This window comes from Papilio xuthus, unplaced genomic scaffold (genome assembly GCF_000836235.2).
Source record: "Papilio xuthus unplaced genomic scaffold, Pxut_1.1 DF829660.1, whole genome shotgun sequence".
NCBI lineage: Eukaryota > Metazoa > Arthropoda > Insecta > Lepidoptera > Papilionidae > Papilio > Papilio xuthus.
This window is the reverse complement of record NW_013528989.1, coordinates 2570477-2592258: the sequence shown is the minus strand read 5'-3', so window position 1 is coordinate 2592258 and position 21782 is coordinate 2570477. Positions and strand designations below refer to the sequence as shown.

At 35.7% G+C, this 21782-nt stretch overlaps 2 protein-coding genes across 3 annotated transcripts; one reads left to right on the top strand and one right to left on the bottom strand.

Moving 5' to 3' along the window:
* Positions 1-468: 468 nt before the first annotated feature.
* On the bottom strand, positions 469-10462 carry SOCS5 (suppressor of cytokine signaling 5). 2 transcript variants are annotated; one of them, XM_013310454.1, is made up of 12 exons: positions 10205-10462; positions 7946-8016; positions 7374-7482; positions 6671-6760; positions 6222-6292; positions 5820-5886; positions 5096-5180; positions 4640-4777; positions 4149-4263; positions 3378-3556; positions 2527-2644; positions 469-2007 (listed from the first exon to the last, which is right to left on the bottom strand). In XM_013310454.1, exons 2-12 carry the CDS (start codon positions 7968-7970, stop codon positions 1892-1894), a joined length of 1113 nt encoding a protein of 370 aa, XP_013165908.1. In that variant the 5' UTR covers positions 7971-8016; positions 10205-10462; the 3' UTR covers positions 469-1891. The 2 variants fall into 2 exon arrangements, with proteins under 2 accessions (XP_013165908.1, XP_013165916.1); XM_013310462.1 differs by having other exon boundaries at positions 7374-7470.
* A 445-nt stretch (positions 10463-10907) lies between these two features.
* On the top strand, positions 10908-19702 carry Dhx15 (DEAH-box helicase 15). The gene is made up of 10 exons (XM_013310121.1): positions 10908-11103; positions 12507-12631; positions 13125-14277; positions 14721-14857; positions 15495-15632; positions 16569-16691; positions 17153-17252; positions 17919-18009; positions 18529-18691; positions 19112-19702. Exons 1-10 carry the CDS (start codon positions 11054-11056, stop codon positions 19237-19239), a joined length of 2208 nt encoding a protein of 735 aa, XP_013165575.1. The 5' UTR covers positions 10908-11053; the 3' UTR covers positions 19240-19702.
* The last annotated feature ends 2080 nt before the right edge of the window (positions 19703-21782 follow it).

Here is a 21782-nt window from a genome sequence, read left to right as displayed (position 1 = left end):
ATGTTATTGACAGTTCACTTTTGTTTAATATTTGCCAAACAATCATCATCAGCTCACTATACGTCACCACTGAGGGGCTCGGAGCCTACCCTAAGTCATGTGACTAGGTCATAGTCAATGCTGGCCAAGTGCAGGTTGACTTCACACATATCTTTGACATTCACAGATATGTGCAGCATCACGATGTTTTCCTTCACAACAACATAAGATAAATGTACATATGTAACACATTGGTACATGCCGGGATTCGAACCCAGGACCTGCAGATTACAAGTCAAGTGTTTGACCACTGAGCCACTGATGCCAAACAATACAATTATGAAAAATTTGTGCAAATATTGGACAAATACAATTTTGGACATTTTAAAGCTTTTTTTTTATAGAGAATAGAAGAATAAAAACTAAAGTAATAAAAATATAATTTATTTCATATGAATAGTCAATTAAATTCATAAGGACTTAGAAATACTTAATTATATATACAAATGTCTAGATAATTTCGTAGATTTTTCGATTTTTAACTACCCAATAAAAGAAAATTAACTGAAATTATCAAAAACTCCAAACTTTACTATCGAATTCAAACTACCGAACAATGATACCTCATATACATCACTAACTGAGGGTTTCTGAGAACAAACTATAAGTAAATAGAGATAATATGTTTCAAACGGAGATTTTAGCCTCAGAAACCCACCATAAGACACACAATTACGCTGTAAATTGATAGAGGTAGACGCCAGTGTCAAAAATCCTCTGTGATTTTAAAGTTTTCATACATGCTCGCGATTTAAAAAGGTCAATAATCCGCGTTTCGTCTTAAATCAAGATATAAAAAGAATGTTTGGATCTATTTAAGGCCTTAATTTTATACCATATCAAGTAAAGGGCAGGGCGAGATGGGGCAATCGCCCTGGGCTATAGATACAAAAAGGGCGTCAGGCCACATAAAATACCTTATCTTTGGAAGACTTCGGGGCGTCCATGAGAGTCCATGTGAGGTGTTTAAGGGTGGGAGGGGGTAGAGTCAAATCTCATCTAATCTTACGTTTGAGAGAGGGGGGGGGGTCCCGGCAAATATCACGCTATTTTTTTTTACAATAACAAACCAACGTGTTAAGAAATTCATTTTTTGAAAAATCTCACGTAAGATTGGGGTTGAATAAAATCTCACGACATCTCACCAGGAGCAGAAAGAGCAGAAAATTACAAAAAAAAAACATCTCACGTAATTTATGGACGCCACCTTCCTGACACCAAAAAAAACCCAGAACATCGGAAATACTAGTCTGCTTACATCTTCAATATACCACCACTTATATAACCTCTATACATAGACTTGCTATAAGACGTAATATTTTGTGCCTTCGCCATATTGAAACTAAGTGATCCATCGGATTTAAACTTATAATAAATAAAATTAACAAAGATAAAACTGTCATATCTAATAACCTGAGGGTGAAACAAAATTATTTTACTCTGAAGCAATTCTATAACAAACTTCACTATCACGTGACTTCATCATCAGCTCATACATCCCCACTGATTGTCTCGTTACCCTAAGTGTAACTATGTGATAGTGAATGCTGGTCCAGTGCGTTTCACACATATCTTTGACATTCACAGATATGTGCAGCATCACGATGGATTCGAACCTAGGAGCTACAGATTATAAATCAAGTGCTTAACTCCTGAGCCACCAACGCTCACGTGACGTATCCAAAGTTCAGTATATATTTTTGAAGTTCGTTATATCACTTTGGAAATGCTTCATCTATGATGGCTGACTACCTCTACGGGTAGAATCATCTATATTCCGATATATTAAATGATGAGTTGAGGTGATGTGTGATGTGGTGTGATGTGGGGGTGGGGGTGGAGGTGGGCAGTGCTAGCAGTGCGGCAGGTAGACGTCCGCCTCGAGACGGCGCACGCGCACACGCTGCCTGTAGTGATACTCCTTGAGGAATGATCTCAGCCGCGCCGGCAGCGGCAGCTGTTCCACACCTGGAAGATTACATTACGATAATATATAATACCTACATTCTTAAATATACATATAAAAATCTGTCAAGTTTCATATATATGCTAACTAAAGGAACGTACACATACTACGTGACCTACGTGACCCCTCCCTCCCCTCGATAACCACTAAGTACATGCAAAGACCCCCCCCCCTTTAGTTTTATTTTACTTAGTAATTCATAATTATGATTTTCAATCATTTCACAGGCAAAAATTGAAAAAAAAAACAAGTAACGAGTACGTGACTAAATGCGAATGTTTAGATGTTTGTTAGAAGATAACTTCTATCTCCAAGATAATGTTACGCCGATACACCGGCACAGTGTCGGATTTTCTTCCTAACATACAAGTAATAAAATTGTCATATCTATATAACTATAAAAATCTCTGTCTGTATGTCTGTCTGTAAGTTTCATTTGTTCCTGTATATCTCCAGAACGGGTGAATCAATTTGAACAGGACTTTAACTGGAAGGTAGCTGATGAAGGTGGCCATGTTTACCATCATATGTTGTGTGTGAGACGATGACAGCTCTCGCGAGCTGCTGCAGGGAGAAGGGCTCGGTACGAGGAAGAGGCGCCGTCAGCATCGGCTCGAAGAACATCACACAAGCTGGATCCTGGAATCATTTATTTTTATTATATACTAGCTGTCGCACGCGACTCTGTCCGCGTTGAATGAAAAAAAATAATAAGTTCCTGGCTATTATTCTAATTTTTCTAACATTTCAAGACCAAGATAAGATAAATCCGTTCCGTTCTCGTGTTTTAGCGAGACGAACGAACACCCATTGATTTTTATATATAGATAAAATAAAAGCCGATATTTTGTTATTTTTTTAGAACATTCCAACTAAGATTTATACTTGTGCTAGGACATAGTTTACGACATCGAATAGGAATCGAACCCCCGACCTCGTGATCCGTACCCTTAACCATTAGGCTATTGACTTGATATTAAAGAAAATTCATACATAAAATGTATTACAGTTGTATAGGCCAACATGTGTTATTCTGGACCTCGTCCTTTACCGATATGCCTGAAAATTGTTGAGGAGGTAGCTTAGAGCCAGGAGACGGACATAGGATACTGTTTATGCATTTTTTATTCGAATTTATGCCTTGAAGAACTGCTTTTTATTTAGATTATCTATATATTAAGTTTTATTTTATATCCACACGGACGGAGTCGCGGGCGATAACTAGTTATAATATAAAAAAACATAATCAAATCTATACATTAAGATAGGCAATCTCACTAATATTTCGTTTTTCATGTAATTTAAAATTTCCGAGGTTTTGTTCATATGTTATAAGAGTTAGAGCAGTCAAGATATGTGAATACTATTATACCTTATAATGTTCAATCAATCCAGTGACTGTCGGCGCTGCGAAGACAGCTGGATCGTGCGAGTCAAAGCTGAACCTGTGCTGGTAATGTTCGATGCGCGCGTGCAGAGAACGTCCGTATTTACGGAACGATACAGAAAATAGATGTTCCTCTTGCGCCGAGTCCCGGAGTAGGAAAGTGCCTGCAGAATACATGGTTATAAGTATACTTCTATTCATATATCTTGGTGGCTCAAGGCGATAACCCCAACACAATTAACCATACAACTTTATAAAAATATATGATCACTATAAAATAATTTTTAACTTTGTTTCTTGCTTTTCTTCAAAAAATAAATCATGCCCACAATAAGGGTTAACATTGTTTCGTCCTCGAAAGAACTTCGGAGCCGCCGAGATATTTGAAAACTATTATACATAGGACATTTTGATAATGCAATACTTTAAAAATAAATTAAAATATCAAATTAAATAAATTTAATTCCGCACGAAATAAAAAAAAATTAACAAGTAGTCTATGTGTTCTTCCAGACTATGTTCTACATCTATGACAAATTACAGCAAGATCCAGCCGTTCTGGAGATATCTTCTAACATACATACATCTAAACATTCGCGTTTATAATATTAGTAAGATAGCTTTTTAAGATAGTACTTTGTTTTCAAAGAGAATAGAACGTAAAAGTCAGTCTGCATTAAAATTCCACTGTCATAGATCCTTGTCAGATTTAGCTGAGCGCTATTCTGACAAGTATCTGTGTGACACACACGTCACCTTCAGGCTTATTGTCCAGCAGCCGCTCAGCCTCGTAGCGGTCCATCTTGCCCCAGTAGAAGGAGCACGCGGTGATCTCCTGCAGATCCGGCACCAGGCAGTGGATGTAGTCCACCTGGAACATTACGAGTTAAGAAATTAAATTTTGTAGTTAAATAAGATGTTTTATAATATAGTTAAGTTCAGTCAACTAATTGTAGATAGAGGCAAATGCATTAAAATCAAGGCAACACTAGCGCCACTGCGGCTGTCGACTTCACTAAGAAACGTGACGTCAGCGCCATCTGCCGGCATTCCATGTGTTAACACATCAGCCGAGGGTCCACAGCGAGACACTTCTCCTGTTGCCGTCGACTACAACGAACATTAAACTATCGCACATTACCTACGTTATTATTTGAAAATTAATAGTTCACAATGAAACCTTCATAGTTTTGTACAGTTGGAAATACGTTAACTCTTATCGTTTGACTTCTTAGTTCTATACATACCTGCGTGTGAACTTTAGCGGGGGGTGTTAATGGCACTAGGGGTGCGAGGGGTGCGAGCGGGGCGAGGGGGGCGTGACCCGTGTGAGGGAGGGCGGGAGCACGCAACAGTAGTGCCCTCAGCTCTCCACCGCATACCACCTGGAGACAGATTATTTAACTTATAAATGCAAATGTTTAGATGTATGTTAGAAGATATCGCCAGAACTGTTGCACGGATCTTGATGAAATTTGTCATACATATAGAACATAGTCTCGATTAACATAATAAAATTTTCAACATTTTTTTTTAACAAACAAACAAAATTGCAAACCAAAGCTAGTATAAAATACTATATTAATTATATAACAAAAACATATTATATTTTTTTTTCTTAAGAAAACGTCGATTTTTTTTTTATAAAAATGTTTCGATAGTATAAAATGATATTAAAAAGCATCATAAATCCTTTAACTCACTTGGAAATGTGGATGTAACCTTATGGAGCCATCATTTGCTGTGGTCAGTTCATTTCTATGACATTCTTGTACTGTTTCCGCTTCTCTGTAATATAAAATAGTAAAAAAAATCGATATACAATAGAAAATATAACAAGAAGATCAAGAAACATACACTTTTTTTTATATCATAAGGTGGCAAACGAGCGAGCAGTCACCTGAAATCGCTGAAATAGCGAAGTGACCGTTGCCCATAGACATACGCTATTGCATAAGCGTTGCCTACCTTTAAACGACGGAGAAGAGGATGCACAGAGAGAAAATATTACCCTTCCCATGCATCCTCTCATCGGGAAAGTCCACTTCCACTTCCCATCCTTTCCTTATAAGTAAAAGGGTGGGAAGGGAAAGAGGATTAAAGTAGGCCTCCGGGACACACAATCATCAGACTGTAGTTGGAATAGCTTCCACTTGACGCCTGTCATCTATGTGGTTATCATCATGTATATCACCGGGCGAGTCGGGACAACTCCTAGGTTCGAATCCCGCCATGTATCAATGTGTTACATATGTACATTTATCTTATGTTGTTAGTGTGAAGGAAAACATTGTGATGCTGCACATATCTGTGATGGTCAAAGATATGTGTGAAACGCACTGGACCAGCATTCACTATCACATAGTTAACTTAGGGTAACGAGACCCTCAGTAGGGACTTATGAGCTGATTACAAATGTATACTCACGTTCTCGGAGCAACAGAGAGAACATAGACTTCAGCGTTTGGTTCTATTTCTCTTGTTGATTCATTATCTGGAAAAAAACATAAACAATTAATTAAAAAGTTATAAAAATAAGGTTTTTAACTTAATACTATTAACAAAAAGACACAAATCAAATTGTCACTAAATACATTATACTAGTTGTGGCACGCGACTCCGTCCGCGCGGAAAAAAAAACTTAGTAGCCTATGTGACATGTCAAATTTTATGGGATCTGTTTACCAGTTCTAAAGATATCTTTTAACATCCATCCATACATCCAGAGTTAGAGAAAACATAGAGAATTTGCCGTCCCTGTTTACAAATATTCACTTTAACTGAGACTTACTTATAAAACAGACAGATAGACATTATTGTATATTTTACCTGCATTTAAGACAATAGCATCTAGTTCCCGTCTTAAATCTCTCGCTCCCAAAGTCAGGACGGCAGCCAATCTGAAAAAGTAAACAATCAAATATATAAAAAAAAAATCGGATCCCCAGGGGGCGGAGTTACACGGTTACAAACATAACCAAAATTATACAGACGTATTGATAACCTTCTCCTTTTTGAAGTCTGCTAAAAACTAAAAGCCAATAAAGCTTTTATTAAAAAAAAAGGTTACTTTTTTTTAAAAATCCTATTTTAAAAAAAAGTAACCTTTAACATGCTTCGGACATCAATTTCCTTGAAATCGCTTAGGAGCGAATCCATTTTGTCTATACCCCTCAAATCATACAGATTGAGTCATTAGAACATTTGTCTCAACACAGATTTCATGCCTACAAGTCCTATATCATCTATTCCTTGGACAAATCCCTCTCTAGACTAACCTGTCATCACTGACTCTTCTATATGCCGTGCAGACACATGCAGGCCTTCGCCACCGACGTCTTCTGCATGCGCACTCCCGACCATTCCATCTGTAAATACCATTGCTTTGATAAACCACACCCAGAGATGAGTAATTTACAGTTTTTTTTTATTAGAAAAGGGGGCAAATGAGCAGCGGGAAGACCAAGATTCATCAACGTTCATGGACATCTGGAATACCGGAGGAACCCCAGATGTGTTGCCGGCCTTTGATATGATACGGTCGTATCTTGAAGGACCTTAATTTCACAACTTAAACTTTTTTATAAGATGACAAATAAACAAGCGAATTGAATTCGCCAAAATAGCGAAGCGGCTTCTGCATATAGCAATTGCTTATATTGTAATTTCTTTGATAATTAATTAAATGTTATATTATTAGGCTCATATAACTTTGAGTGAGCAAGAGTGTTGTTGGCACAAGGCGTTAAGCTCTTGCAAGTCGAAGGTTCGAATCTCGCCAAGTACTCTGCTTGCTGTCTTTGTCGATTTAAATATCTACACGTATGCGCCGTTATTACGGTGAAGGAAACCATCGTTTCACCACATTCAAATATATGTGTGAAGTCAACCCGCTCTGGGCTAGTCTTACTATGACCTAGTCACATAAATTAGGGTAGGTTCCGAGCTCAGTGGGGACGTATAGTGAGCTGATAACTATACCTATCAGTAACAGCGCTGACATATCTATGCACGCTGCTGGGTGACTCCGCGTACCGTCGCCTGTCCCACGCGCCGCATCCACAGCTGCACTCACCACCTACACACGGTACTATGTATAATGTATTATAGCTCTTATATACCTGGTTATTTTGTTATATTATAAAAAGGAAAGATTTCATTATATTGAATAGGCTCTGAAACTATTGAACGGAATTGAAAAATTCTTTTATTATAGGTATATTGAAAACCCTAGTTTTTAACATAAGGTGGCAAACGAGCGAATGACTACCTTAATTCGCCAAAATAGCGAAACGACTGATACTCATTTACTCGCAATAGCAATAATGTTGCCTACTTTTAATCGATGTTCCCACACAGAAATAAGATATTCCCCCATCCTTAGCATCCCCTACTCCATCAAATCTGCTGCCCCTTCCCATCCTTTAAGACGAATAGATTGGTAAGGGGACTAAAATTAGGTCTCCTACAGACTACATTTATTACTAGATTTTTTTTCTTTTCGGACATACACAAAATATATTTAATAAAGTAAAAAATAATGGATAACTCACTTTTCCTAGATGTCTGTTGTCCCATTGTGCTAACTCTTGTACTATGAGAGGTTCGTCCAGCGAACTACCATCTGCAAACAAGCAAACATTATTGCACAAGAGATTTTTTTTTCATAACAGAAGGGGGCAAACAAGCAGGGGGAACACCGAGGTGTTCAACGACGCCCATGGACATCATCAATACCCGAGGAACTGCAGATGCTTTGCCGACCTTGGATAGAACTATTTTTAGGGTTCCGTACCTCATAGGAAAAAAAACGGAACCCTTATAGGATACTATGTTGATGATACTATGTTGGCCGTCCGTCAGTCAAGACCCATTTTTTTATTTCCAAACCAACTTGATAGTAAGTGGCTATGTGATCAAAGGATGGTACACACTAGTTTAGTAAATATCAATTCACCCTACTCTTGAAAGCACTCACATTATCGTTAGATGGAAAAACTGACGCCATCTACTAAACAAAAGAAAGCCACACATGGCTGATAAATTTATATTAATAAGAATAGAAAGCTTTAACCCATAATTCGATGGTGTCCAGTGTGACGAACAACTAATTAAAAAAAATCTACAGTACTAGTTTAGAGAAAATTACGTAAGTATGACTTTACTAAAAAAACAGGTTTTTTGTTACAAAAAATTTCATCAAATTAAAGGTTAAATAGCACATGAAAGTTTCTTTTTAATTTCAAGTTCATCTTATTATCTTACTAATATTATAAATATTTATTATAGGGAAATGGATGGATGTTTGATTGAAGGTATCTCCAGAACAGCTCAACGGATCTTGATGAAATTTTGTATACATGTAGAAAATAGTCTGAAAGAATATATAGGCTACATATATGATTTTTTTAATTTTAGTCAGTCATGTAAGACAGTTAGTAATGTTAAACTGATATATAAACACGGCTAAACACTGACATACATTCGTACGGTGGCAGCACCAACTAGTTTCGAGCCCATCGGGGGCCCTTCATCAGGATGAGTGGTACCAGTATTATTTCGCAGACGCGGCCCGTCGCTCAATGAGCGAAACTAGTCGGTGCCACCACCAGACGAATGTATGTGAGTGTTTAGCCATGTTTATATATCTTATAGTTTAGTATAATGTCTCACGAAAGTTTAAATAATTTAGTTAGTAATGTTATATCTCTGAAAATTTGTTGCTAACGATATTCATATTGATGCAAGATGACTAATTTACAGACAACAGCTAGTTAATTCATAATTTTGGTGACTAAATTGTTGATTACATGTTTCAAACACAATTACACTGTGTCACAACTGTTCTAATAAACTCAATTGCAGTCATACACAATAATTATACTAATTAATGTACAATTGACTCATTGTTAGAATAACTACAATTGTTTAATAACAGGTTATGACAATTTTTACAACAGTTTTACAGAACAAATATAGTAATTATGCTTTTAATCTCATCTAGGGTAAACAGAGACTGTATTCAACTTGAATTGACATCACATTGACTCTAACCACAGTCATTGTCCAGTCCCAACAGTCAACTTTTATAAAGGACAAAGTGGGGTTAGAGAGAATCCTCTCATCATCTCCCTGACTTGATCCCACTTATGTAGTGTCGACACACCAGGTGTACACAGAAATCTCTATAAACAAGAAAAATATTAGGGTCTCTAGGACTCTTGCTTATCCAAGTTTAACTTTAAGTATTCAGACTAAAAATAACACATTCTCATAGGCCAGAGTAGACTTAGATGTGCGGTCTGGATTTGGCACACCACGCTAGCTTCCACATTCATACATCCGGATATGCTCGTCATTTACAGGTGCTCAACTCTTTTTAAGTTCGGTTTAATGAATTTTAAAGTTAATTTCGACTCGAATTTAAACTAAATTTAGGATCTTCGAGTCACAGATTTGAGTAACAGTTGTACTATAGAATTTTGGTTATATTACAAACCGTGATTACCTGGAACATGTTAAATAGGTGACCGTCGTACCACTATCGAGACAAGTTCAGACAAGTTTCTTAACCTCATCTAATAGAAAAACATCACTTATGAATTGAAATTAATATGTATTTACTGCTAAATTACTTATTAAAGCCAAGATTATAATTTAACAAACTAAACTAATAATTTGAAAAAGATTTGACGCAAATATAAACAAATCTTATGTAGACATCCGCCATCTTGAAACTTAAATGCAAAACACCCCACATGAAAATTGCAGTACAAATCATTATTAAATGCACAAAAAAATTGTTTACTTACGTCTACTTTATTTTATCCCTGTTATTGTCTAGCGACGTTTAGTGTAAGTTCAATTATTTTCTCGTTTTCGCCTATTTATAGCATAAAGCTAGATAAACACTCCGCACTTCACATTAACACTAACTTTTCATAAAAAATCGTTTCGATATTTACATGGAATTACTACAGGTGCTATTTACACATTTACAAAAGTAATTTACAATTATTTTTAGTAATTAGCACGCAACCAAAATACGCAATTCCTACGTCTCTGTGACATTTTTATTTATCACTGTTTCGTTTCACGCTTTGCAGTTTTGAGAATTTTCAAAATCGTTTTAAGAACATTTTTCAAAGAAAAAATTAAGTGGCTGTTTTAAACACAATTCATAATCAAAATGAAAACATTGTGAAATAAAATCTTAGTTTTCCACATTATTTAGGATAATTTAATTGCACAGAAGGTTTATTTTATCAGGGCCGAAAGGTTTATTTTTGAGTGTGTAGAAACGTTTCATTTGACATTTTTTTTAAGAAACAAAGGAATTTGGAACACTCTGCCATCGCAAAGTGGAAAAAATCTAATTTAAGAACTTTTTCGTTCTTCTTCTGCAAGTTAATAACATTTAATAACTTAAAAATCAAATGTTTTCACAGTTACTTTTATTCTAAGCTAATTTTATTTAAGTAAAATAAGATAAGAGCACAAAATATGTACACATGGTGCTACAAAAACGTGTATTGAAACATCAATGGTCGGCGGACAGATCAGAGAGGTCGCCATTTTGTTAGCTGTTTCTTTTCCGTAGAAATTCTTAGAATTTTCACGTGTTTTAGTTTATTTAAAGGTTATATGTGTTAGTAAAAATAATGTCTAAGAGAAGAATTGAAGTTATGGATCCTTTCATTAAGAGGAAAAGGTGTGTATCCATATATTTACAACGTGTTAGTAATGCCATGCTTTTTGTTATTTCCTTTGTTTTTCTAATTGCCGCTAGTTGTAATGTTAGTTTTCTGTACAAAAAATTGAAAATGATTTCTACTGTAATTACACAGGACATATTGAATTCATACGCCATTGTTGCACCGCATTTTCTTATATGTCAATATTTACAATTTTATATTTTATTAAACTCTTTAATAATTAGAAACTTTTACTCATTTAATATTCTAACCACATCGTTTTAAATCCAAAAATCAATTAACACAATAAAAACTTATAAAAATGTTGACAATTACTAATTATTAGTCAGGCAATAATATTTATTAAGCTCTCTTATCTTAAGATAATCTGATATCTGCTAGTTAGCACATAGTTTTGGTTAGAACATAACTATGACCCAAATATGATGGAGAAACCTTCACCTTATACATTGTGACTTATAACCTATATAACCAGTGAAACCTGGATAAGAAACCTTTATAAGCTAGAATCATTATCTGGTCCCAATTGACGACCTTCAAGAGCGAAAAACAGTTCAGACAGAAATTCTATAAACAAAAAAAATATCCCTCTTCCCAGTTCTTCCTTAGCCATGTTTTACCATAGTTACTATATTTATGCATATACAGTAGAACGGCTAGATGGTGTATCAAACATGATGAAGATCGTGTTACGCATTAAGAAATGTATGAAAACATGTCTCAAGTTGCAGGGACCTATGTAAAATGTTGAATGCGAGAAATATTAAGTGTGATCATATTAATGAGGTCTTACTGTATATTAGAATTTGAATTTTAAAAAATTAATGTAATACTAGCTTTTGTCCACAACTGCATGCAATTTAAAACATCTTAATTTTGTGCTCTTGACTATTTTCTACATCTATGCCAAATTTTACAGAGATCCATTAATCCATTCAGGTGATTCTAACAAACATCCATCCATCTAAACTTTCGCATTTATAACAGTAAGATAATATAATTAGCTGTCACTATTATCGTAATATAATAGTTAAAGGGTGTCATTTAAACCCACAACCAATAGTTTGTGCCACTCATTGTTAGGTTATTGATGTTATAAACCATTGTTTATTTCTATTGTGTTATAATCAGTTTCCGAGACTAAAATCTCTGTATAAAATCTTCATCCCTGTCATTATCTCTAACAAAAAAGAGATAACAATATGTTTTTAAACAGGGATTTGATATCAAAAATCCACATTTAGTCTTTTTAAATAACTTTGCTGCCAAAGGCCACTGGCATGCGCTTTACCCATACATGTTAGGTACACATATGTGAAAAGATTTAATGTAGGTTGCTATAGTTTCTGTGATTCTACAACTAGTGCATATATCAATTGTTAATATTTATTGTTTTTAGGGAAGAGAAGGCAGCAGCAGCTGCAAAAGCAGGTACCACAAGTGACACATCAGAAACAGCGAGCACCACAATGGCTACGGTACCGCAGGCTACTACTAGTACGCCAGGAATAAACCCATATACAGGTTGGTGGAAAGACATGGATAAAATAGGAAAACTATAAAGATAGTGATCATTATTATAGACTACCAGCTGTCGCCATTGACATTGTCTGAGCGAGATAAAAGCTAGATTATGGCCGATTCTCAGAGCTAATGAACATGTATAATATATAAAATATCATATAAATTGGTCAAGCCAGTTCGAAGGTGTATAGTACATTGTGACATAAGAATTTTATATATAAGATGGAGCTATACAGTTTTAAATAAAGACCAAAATCTAGTAAAACCTTTTTTTGCTGCCGCTTTGCTATTTCAGCAATAGTAGGTGGCAGTTCGCTCATTTGCCACCATATGTTATAACAAAAATCAACTTCAAATAACAATATTCATACAACTTATCTTACTTATCATACACTTACAAGATGAGATGATAATAAAAATGCTTTATTGGATAGTTTATTCTCTCTTAGATTCGTAATTTTTGTTATTAATTTCTTAAACAATTATTTTCCAGGTCTGCCACATTCCCAACGGTACCATGAGTTGCTTCGACGTCGACTCGGACTTCCTGTATGGGAGTATAAAAACGACTTTATGAGATTGTTAAATACCCATCAATGTGTGGTATTGGTTGGTGAGACTGGTTCCGGAAAGACAACTCAAATACCTCAGTGGTCAGTGGAATTTGCTGCGGTTACTGCAGGGAAGTCAACAGGAGTTGCTTGTACGCAGCCAAGAAGAGTAGCAGCTATGTCAGTAGCACAGAGAGTTGCGGAGGAGATGGATGTAGCGTTGGGCCAACAAGTTGGTTATAGCATTCGTTTTGAAGATTGTTCCGGACCTCAGACGGTTTTGAAATATATGACAGACGGTATGTTGCTAAGAGAAGCAATGTCTGACCCAATGCTCGAACAGTATAGAGTAATTTTACTTGATGAAGCTCATGAAAGGACCCTTGCAACGGATATCCTGATGGGTGTGTTGAAGGAAGTGATCAAACAGAGATCGGATTTGAAATTAGTTATCATGTCCGCAACATTAGATGCTGGAAAGTTCCAGCAGTACTTTGATAATGCACCGTTGATGAATGTACCAGGTCGAACGCACCCCGTAGAAATATTCTACACGCCTCAACCTGAACGAGACTATTTAGAAGCTGCTATACGAACAGTAATACAAATTCATCTATGTGAGGAGATTGCGGGTGATATTTTACTATTTTTAACGGGTCAGGAAGAAATTGAAGATGCATGTAAACGGATAAAACGAGAGATTGACAATTTAGGTCCGGATGCTGGTGAATTAAAGTGTATACCACTGTATTCTACCTTGCCGCCTAATTTGCAGCAGAGGATTTTTGAACCGGCCCCACCTAATCGTCCTAATGGGGCAATAGGACGTAAAGTTGTCGTCTCAACTAACATAGCCGAAACTTCTCTAACTATAGATGGTGTAGTGTTTGTAATAGATCCAGGATTTGCTAAGCAGAAAGTGTACAATCCACGTATCAGAGTGGAATCCTTACTGGTGTCTCCGATCAGTAAGGCATCAGCTCAACAAAGGGCAGGTCGTGCTGGACGTACGAGACCGGGGAAGTGTTTCAGGCTTTACACGGAGAAAGCTTATAAGAACGAAATGCAGGATAATACGTATCCGGAGATTCTGAGGTGATTGGATGACACGGTTTTGTATATGGGTTTTTTTTATTTATTATCTTAATAGCTATCGCCCGCGCGAGATTAAAAAAAAACTTAATTAGTAGCCTATGTATTCCAGACTGTTCTGCATTTATGCCAAATTTTAACAAGATCCATGCAGCCATTTTGGAGATACCTTCGAACAAATATCTATCCATCCATCTAAATAAACATTTGTATTTATAATATTAAGTAATATTTAAGCTATAATTTTCAAATTTTTTGTTGTTAAGTAAGGTATGTGTGAAGTGATGCACTGGACCAGCATTCAGTGTGACATAGTCGACTCAGGGTAGGCTCCGAGACCCTCAGTGGGGTTGTATAGTGAGCTGATAATGATGATTTCTTTTAACTAGTGTTAGGTGTAGATAGTGTTAGTAAGGATCTAATGCCCTGCCCGCATTGCGTTGCAGATCAAACTTAGGATCTGTAGTTTTGCAGCTGAAGAAGCTGGGTATCGACGATCTGGTGCACTTTGACTTCATGGACCCGCCAGCTCCGGAGACGCTCATGCGTGCATTGGAATTGTTAAACTATCTCGCTGCACTCGGTAAGCTGTTCTAAAATAAAACTTAATTAGTAGCTTATGTGTCCTTTTGGTATGTTCTATATCAGTGGTTCTCAAACTTATTTTGTCTACTGCCCACTTTGAGAATAAATATTTTTTTAACGCCCCCCATATTTTCACATATTTAAAAACCACTATAACTTCAAATTAAATTAATTAATTATTGTGACCTATATATTTATATTAACGGAGAATTCTAAACGAAACTTTTACTATAACCCGCAACTTGAGACCTGCAGCGATAGGATAGACTGTTCTATACAAATGCCAAATGTTACAGAGATCCGTTAAGCCATTCCTTCAAACAAACATCCTTCAATCCATCTGAACATTCATATTAGTAAAATGAAAACATATTTAGTCATTTGCATATTGTGAAACCAACCCGCATTTGGTCAGCGTGGTTGACTATGACCTAATCACCCTTAACTTAGGGTAGGGTCCGAACTCAGTGGGGACGTATAGTGAGCTGATGATGATGATATTGTGAAATTCACCTGTTTGTACACCTAGTCAAATTTATAGTCTATACACTCTTATACAAAATGGTGTATCATTTATCCATAAATTTGCCTATAAATTATTTCTAATTATTCTACAAATATCCATTTGTATACAGATGACGACGGCAATCTGACAGACCTGGGTGCTGTGATGGCGGAGTTCCCACTTGACCCGCAGTTAGCCAAGATGCTGATCGCAAGCTGCAACCATAATTGTTCCAACGAGATTCTGTCCATCACGGCTATGCTTTCCGGTAAGATCTCTATAAGGTTATAGGATCGAATGAAAAATTTAACAGTGGTAGAGCGAGCTTTAACATCGCACGAATTGTCCCGACTCGCCCGGTGAAATACCACGACCACACAGAAGACAGGCGTCAAGTGGAAGCTATTCCACGTACAGTCTGATGAGTGCGCGTCCCAGAGGCCAAAATTAGTCCTCTTTCCCTTCCCACCCTTTTTCTTATAAGGAAAGGATGGTAAGTGGAAGTGGACTTTCCGGATGTGAGGATGCATGAAAAGGGAAAATATTTTCTTTCTGTGCATCCTCTCCTTCGTCGATTAAAGGTAGGCAACGCATATGCAATTGCGTATGTCTATGGGCAACGGTCACTTCGCTGTTTTAGCGATTTTAGGTGGCCGCTCGCTCGTTTGCCACCTTGTGATATAAAAAAAAAAAAAATACTAGCTTCTGCCCGCGACTCAGTCAGCGTGGAATTTAAAAATCTAATAAGAAGCCTATGTGTTCTTTTAGATTTTGTTCTACATCTATGCCAAATTTCATCAAGATCTGTTGACCCGTTCTGGAGATACCTTCTAAGAGACATACATCCAGTCATCCATCTATCCATATAAACATTCGCATTTATAATACTATCTGTCGCCCGCTACTCTGTCTGCGCGGATTTAAAAATCTTAGTAGCCTATCTGTTCTTCCAGATCATGTTCTATCTCCATGACAAATTTCAGCGAGATGTAACTAACATCCATCCACCTAAACATTCTCATTTTTATTATTAGTAAGATATAATTAAATTTGTTGAAAATTACTTTTTTTTTTAGTTAAATTTGACTAAAATATTTTTATAAAATATGTTAGCACAATTTTAATTTGGTTTCCGATCGTATTTGAACAGGTATTTTGTCTTAAAAAAATATAAATTGATATATATATATATGTCATGTTTCAGTGCCACAATGTTTTGTTAGACCTAACGAGGCTCGTAAAGCAGCTGATGAAGCTAAGATGCGTTTCGCTCACATCGACGGAGACCATCTTACATTGCTCAACGTGTACCACGCGTTTAAACAGAGTAAGTATACCATTTATATATGTGATAAGATTTTAACAGTTTTAATTCTATTTCACTTCCCACCCTTTTCTTATATGGAAAGGATGGTGAAGTGGCCTTGGCGGAGGGATGGGATTGTAATGGATGTCTCGTCCCGTGTGTCCCTTCACCCGTCGATGAAATGTAAGCAACGCATCTGTAATTGCCGATGCTTCGCTATTTAGGCAAATTTATGTAGTCATTTGCTAGTTTGTTATATAAAAATGTATTCACAGATATGTTGTCTACCTTTAATAGACGGTGGAGAGGACTGTAACAGGATATTTCTCTGTTAAATCCACTTACCCTTCCCATTTTTTTCCTTATAAGAAAAAGGTGGGAAGGGAAAGAGGATTGAGTCCCGTGTAAACAAGACAAATATCTCGATCCTTTGGGCTCTCTCTTATCTCAGTTTGTGTGTATGTATGTATGTATGTATACAGATATGGAGGATCCCCACTGGTGCTATGACAACTTTATCAACTACCGTTCACTCAAGTCCGGCGATAATGTGCGGCAGCAGCTCAGCAGGATTATGGACAGGTATGTAGTTTTTCTTTAAATATTAGCAGATTTTATATTTACTAATATTTCTTGTGCTAGGACATGGTTTACAATAGTTGAATATTTGGATTAGGACACCCAACCTAGTGATCGGAAAACCGTACACACACTTAGGCTATTGACGCTTCAGTTAATATATGACAAGTTAGTATGAAGTAGGAGAGTTGGTGGCTCAGGGGTCAAGCGCTTGGCCATTGTATGTACCATGTACCAATTTGTTTTTCTATTTTCGATTTACATATGTACATTTATCCTATATTCTTACGGTGAAGGAAAACATCGTGATGCTGCACATATCTGTGAATGTCAAAGATATGTGTGAAGTCACTGCACTTGACCAGCGTGGTTGACTATGACATAGTCACATAACTTAGGGTAGGCTCCGAGCCCCTCAGTGGGGACGTATAGTGAGCTGATGATGATGAATATTTTAGATAATGTAGGATATTCACTTTACGATTATTCTTTAAATTTACTTCTTTTAAAGTTACTTGTTAAATATTATATTTTCAAACATTTTTTTTTCTAATATTAATAATATAAAAACTTAAAAAGGAATATGGTAACATACCTTTTGTCTGTGTTTTTATAATTATAAATTTCATGTATGGAGTAAATATTTAAAATATATGTTTTATGTTTCAGGTTCAATTTGAAACGGACGAGCACTGAATTTACAAGCAAAGATTACTATATCAATATAAGGAAAGCACTTGTTAATGGATTCTTTATGCAGGTAAGTTATTATCACCTGTAGCTTATACAACTAAAATTTTGACGAATGAGGTGTCATGAAAGTTGTTCCAAAAGTGTTTTGGTTTTTTTTTTATTAAAAAATAGTGTTGTTAATGCAACTTTTTTTTTTATATCATAAGATGGCAAACGAGCGAGCGGCCACCTGAAATCGCTGAAATAGCGAAGTGACTTTTCGGTGTGGACTTTCCGGATGAGAGGATGCATGGAAAGGGAAAATATTTTCTCTCTGTGCATCCTCTCCTCCGTCGATTAAAGGTAGGCAACGCATATGCAATTGCGTATGTCTGTGGGCTGCAGTCACTTCGCTATTTCAGCGATTTCAGGTGATCGCTCGCTCGTTTGCCACCTACTGATATTAAAAAAAACGCTCCTGTCTCCATGACTACAGGTTTTTGTTTCTATAAAAAGAACCTCACAATTATAATTAAGAATAAAGAATATCTGCAAAAAAAAAAACGGATTATATCAAATAATATATTTAAATGTTATTTGTTTCCAGGTAGCACATTTGGAACGTACAGGCCACTATCTGACGGTAAAGGATAACCAAGTGGTGCAGCTGCATCCGTCCACCTGCCTCGACCACAAGCCCGACTGGGTTATATACAATGAGTTTGTACTCACAACAAAGAATTATATACGCACAGTCACCGATATTAAACGTAAGTATATACTTACTAGCTTAGGAAAACTTTGTAGTCTATGTTCTTCCAGACTATGTTCTACATCTATGTCAAATTTCAGCAAGATCCATGCAGCCGTTCTGGAAATACTTTCTAACAAACATCCATACAACTAAACTATTATATACTATAATATTAGTAAGATTTAAAACATTAACTGTACTTATTTAAGACTAAAATGGGATTAATTTGCATTACGATAGTCTCTTTTTATTCCACAAACTGCTTTCAAAGAGATTCAGTTAAATTTTCTGAAAACATACAAAGAAATAATCGAGAAATGATATAAAAATGTTTCTTGTTATACAAAATTCAATATTTTGCATCTTCCTAATTCAGAATATAAACATTTATGTTGTAAAATTGTTAAAAAATACTTACTTTTTCTATTTTTTTCAGCGGAATGGTTACTCAAAATAGCACCACAGTACTACGAGTTGAACAACTTCCCGCAATGCGAGGCTCGTCGTCAACTCGAGCTGCTGCAGGCCAGGCTTGACTCCAAGGCCTACCAGGAGGGCTTTTAAACCTAAGTACGGAAGACCTATACAAGTGTTGAAGTGAACTAGTGCAGTGATAAACTTGAGTGACATTTTAAATATCAAAATAGTGTCAGTGTAAAGACAATTCACGTATAAAAAAGGTAGGCAGAAAACACAGATTTTGGTGCAATACTAGCACAATTGATAAAGAATGAATTAAAAACAAACACTTTAATTTACATATAGGTTTTTACATACACCTATGTAAATAATAAAGGCAAACAATAATTGAAAACAGCTATTTAGTATTAAAATCCTTACAAAGTTATGTTAACATAGTTAAAGATGCAACGCAAATGGTCATAAATTGATTTTTATTTATTAATTTCCATTTAGATTATTTCCAAAAGCTAGATTTATAACCTAAAAGTCAACCATTCCTAGAACTGTTTAAGTTAAAACATTTATAATGAACTAGCTGTCGCCCGCGACTCCGTCCGCGCGGAATTAAAAAAAAACAATTGGTCGCAGCATAATGTTATATAGCTTAAGGCCTTCCTCTATAAATGGACTATCCAACAAAAAAAGATTTTTTCAAATTTTAACCGCTACGACATAGGGTCCTTCAAGAAGCGAGCTTATCACTAACTCAAAGGCAACACATCTGCGGTTCCTCTGGTATTGCTGATGTCCATGGGCGTCGTTGAACACCTCGGTGTTCCCGCTGCTCATTTGCACCCTTCTGTTATAAAAAAAAATCAGAACAGTAGTTCCTGAGATTAGCCCATTTAAAGAAATTCTTTCGCTTTATAATGTTACGTAAAGATGAAATTACAAATGGGACTAAAGTTACGCGTTTATATTCCCGTCGACGCACCTCACGTAAAGCCCGAAACGGATTCTAGTTTGCTTAATATAAACATAGCAAGGAAGACAAAGCAAATCCGTTAAATCCGTGCGTACTGTACGGACCAACGGACGCGTTAAGTTGACTAAAATGATAAATAATAAAGTTAAAACTGTATAAGTGAAAATCTAAGGAACTGGAATATTTTTTTCACTTATACAGATTTCTCTCTGAGTTTCTGGTTTAAGGAAGTTGTCTATCGGGACTGGATTTATTATCCACAGTTATGGAACAATTTCTTAATGTATTTGGGTTTTAAATTCATTGTCAAGTCTTCTCCATACAAAAATATTATATAATACACATTAAAATTACTGAATATTTTGAAATACATTTTGTATGATAGTTGCTCCATCTGTTGCATAATTATAGTAAAAATTAATAATTTTAGTATGTTTAGAAGAATGCTAGAATTGATTATGTAAAATTAGTATTAAATATTAGCATTTTAAGGGGAAAATCTAGCTTAAAATATGACTAATACGATATGGTTTAGGATTTATTAAAGATACAAAAAAAATGTAAGAATAGAGTCGGTTTGTCAAAAGAATATGCTAAATAAGCTTTCAAAATATACAAAATGTCTGAACATTTATTTCAAAGATATAATTTAAATTTTTTTTATAATTTTCTCTCATATAGATGTTTAGCATTGCCCAAAATATTACATATAAAATTGTATGTTTGTCTTCTAATTATATGGATTGTTTTTTTTTATATTTCCAACATATTAAATATGTCTTTAGCTTATATTTAAAGTTAATAATAATTTCTTGAAGTTTTTTTTTCGCAAATCTATGTGTTTGTACTCATTTTTAACTATATTTAGGTAAATACAGTCCCGAACTGATATATAAACACGGCTAAACACTCACGTATATTCATCCGGTGGCACCGACTAGTTTCAAGCCCATCGGGGGCCCTTCATCAGAATGTGTGGTACTGGTGAAGGGCCCTCGATGGGCTCGAAACTAGTTGGTGCCGCCACTGGACAAATATACGTGAGTGTTTAGCTGTGTTTATATATCAGTTTAGTATAATGTCTCATGAAAGTTTGAATAATTTAAAATACAGTCCCATTTGCCGCAGATTCCAATTTCTTTTTGTATTTGATTTATAACATACTAAATAAAAATGTATTTTATTTCCCTTCCCACCTGTTTCTTGTAACGGATTAGATGAGGTGACTATAAGAAAGGGACATCCTCTTTCTGGGTCCCCTCCTCTGTCGATTAAAGGTAAAAAATGCTAATGCCTGTCTATAGGCATGATTTTGTTATTTTGGCGAAAGTAGCTACTTGCTTCCTTCCTTCATATAATAAAAAAAAATTATGAAGAATTTTAACTAACTAGTTATTTTATTTCTAGTTTTTGAGATAGTAATAAATTCTGTATATAATTTTATTAAATACATGTGTGTTGGTGATTATGTGGTCGAGATGGACCTCCGGTCTCCGGGCAGACAACTGGGCTTTTGATCTTCGGAAATAACTGAAAATTCAAACTGAAAGTTGAAGAAATATAACATAGAGGAGTTTATCAAGACCACTTATATTATAAAAGGTGTCCAAAAAATGATATTTCCTTTGTGTTGTAATTTTTTATTATGAAATCATAGACTAATGCTAAAATGTAACATGGTGGTGTATATCTTTTGCTTTTAACACATGTACTCAACATT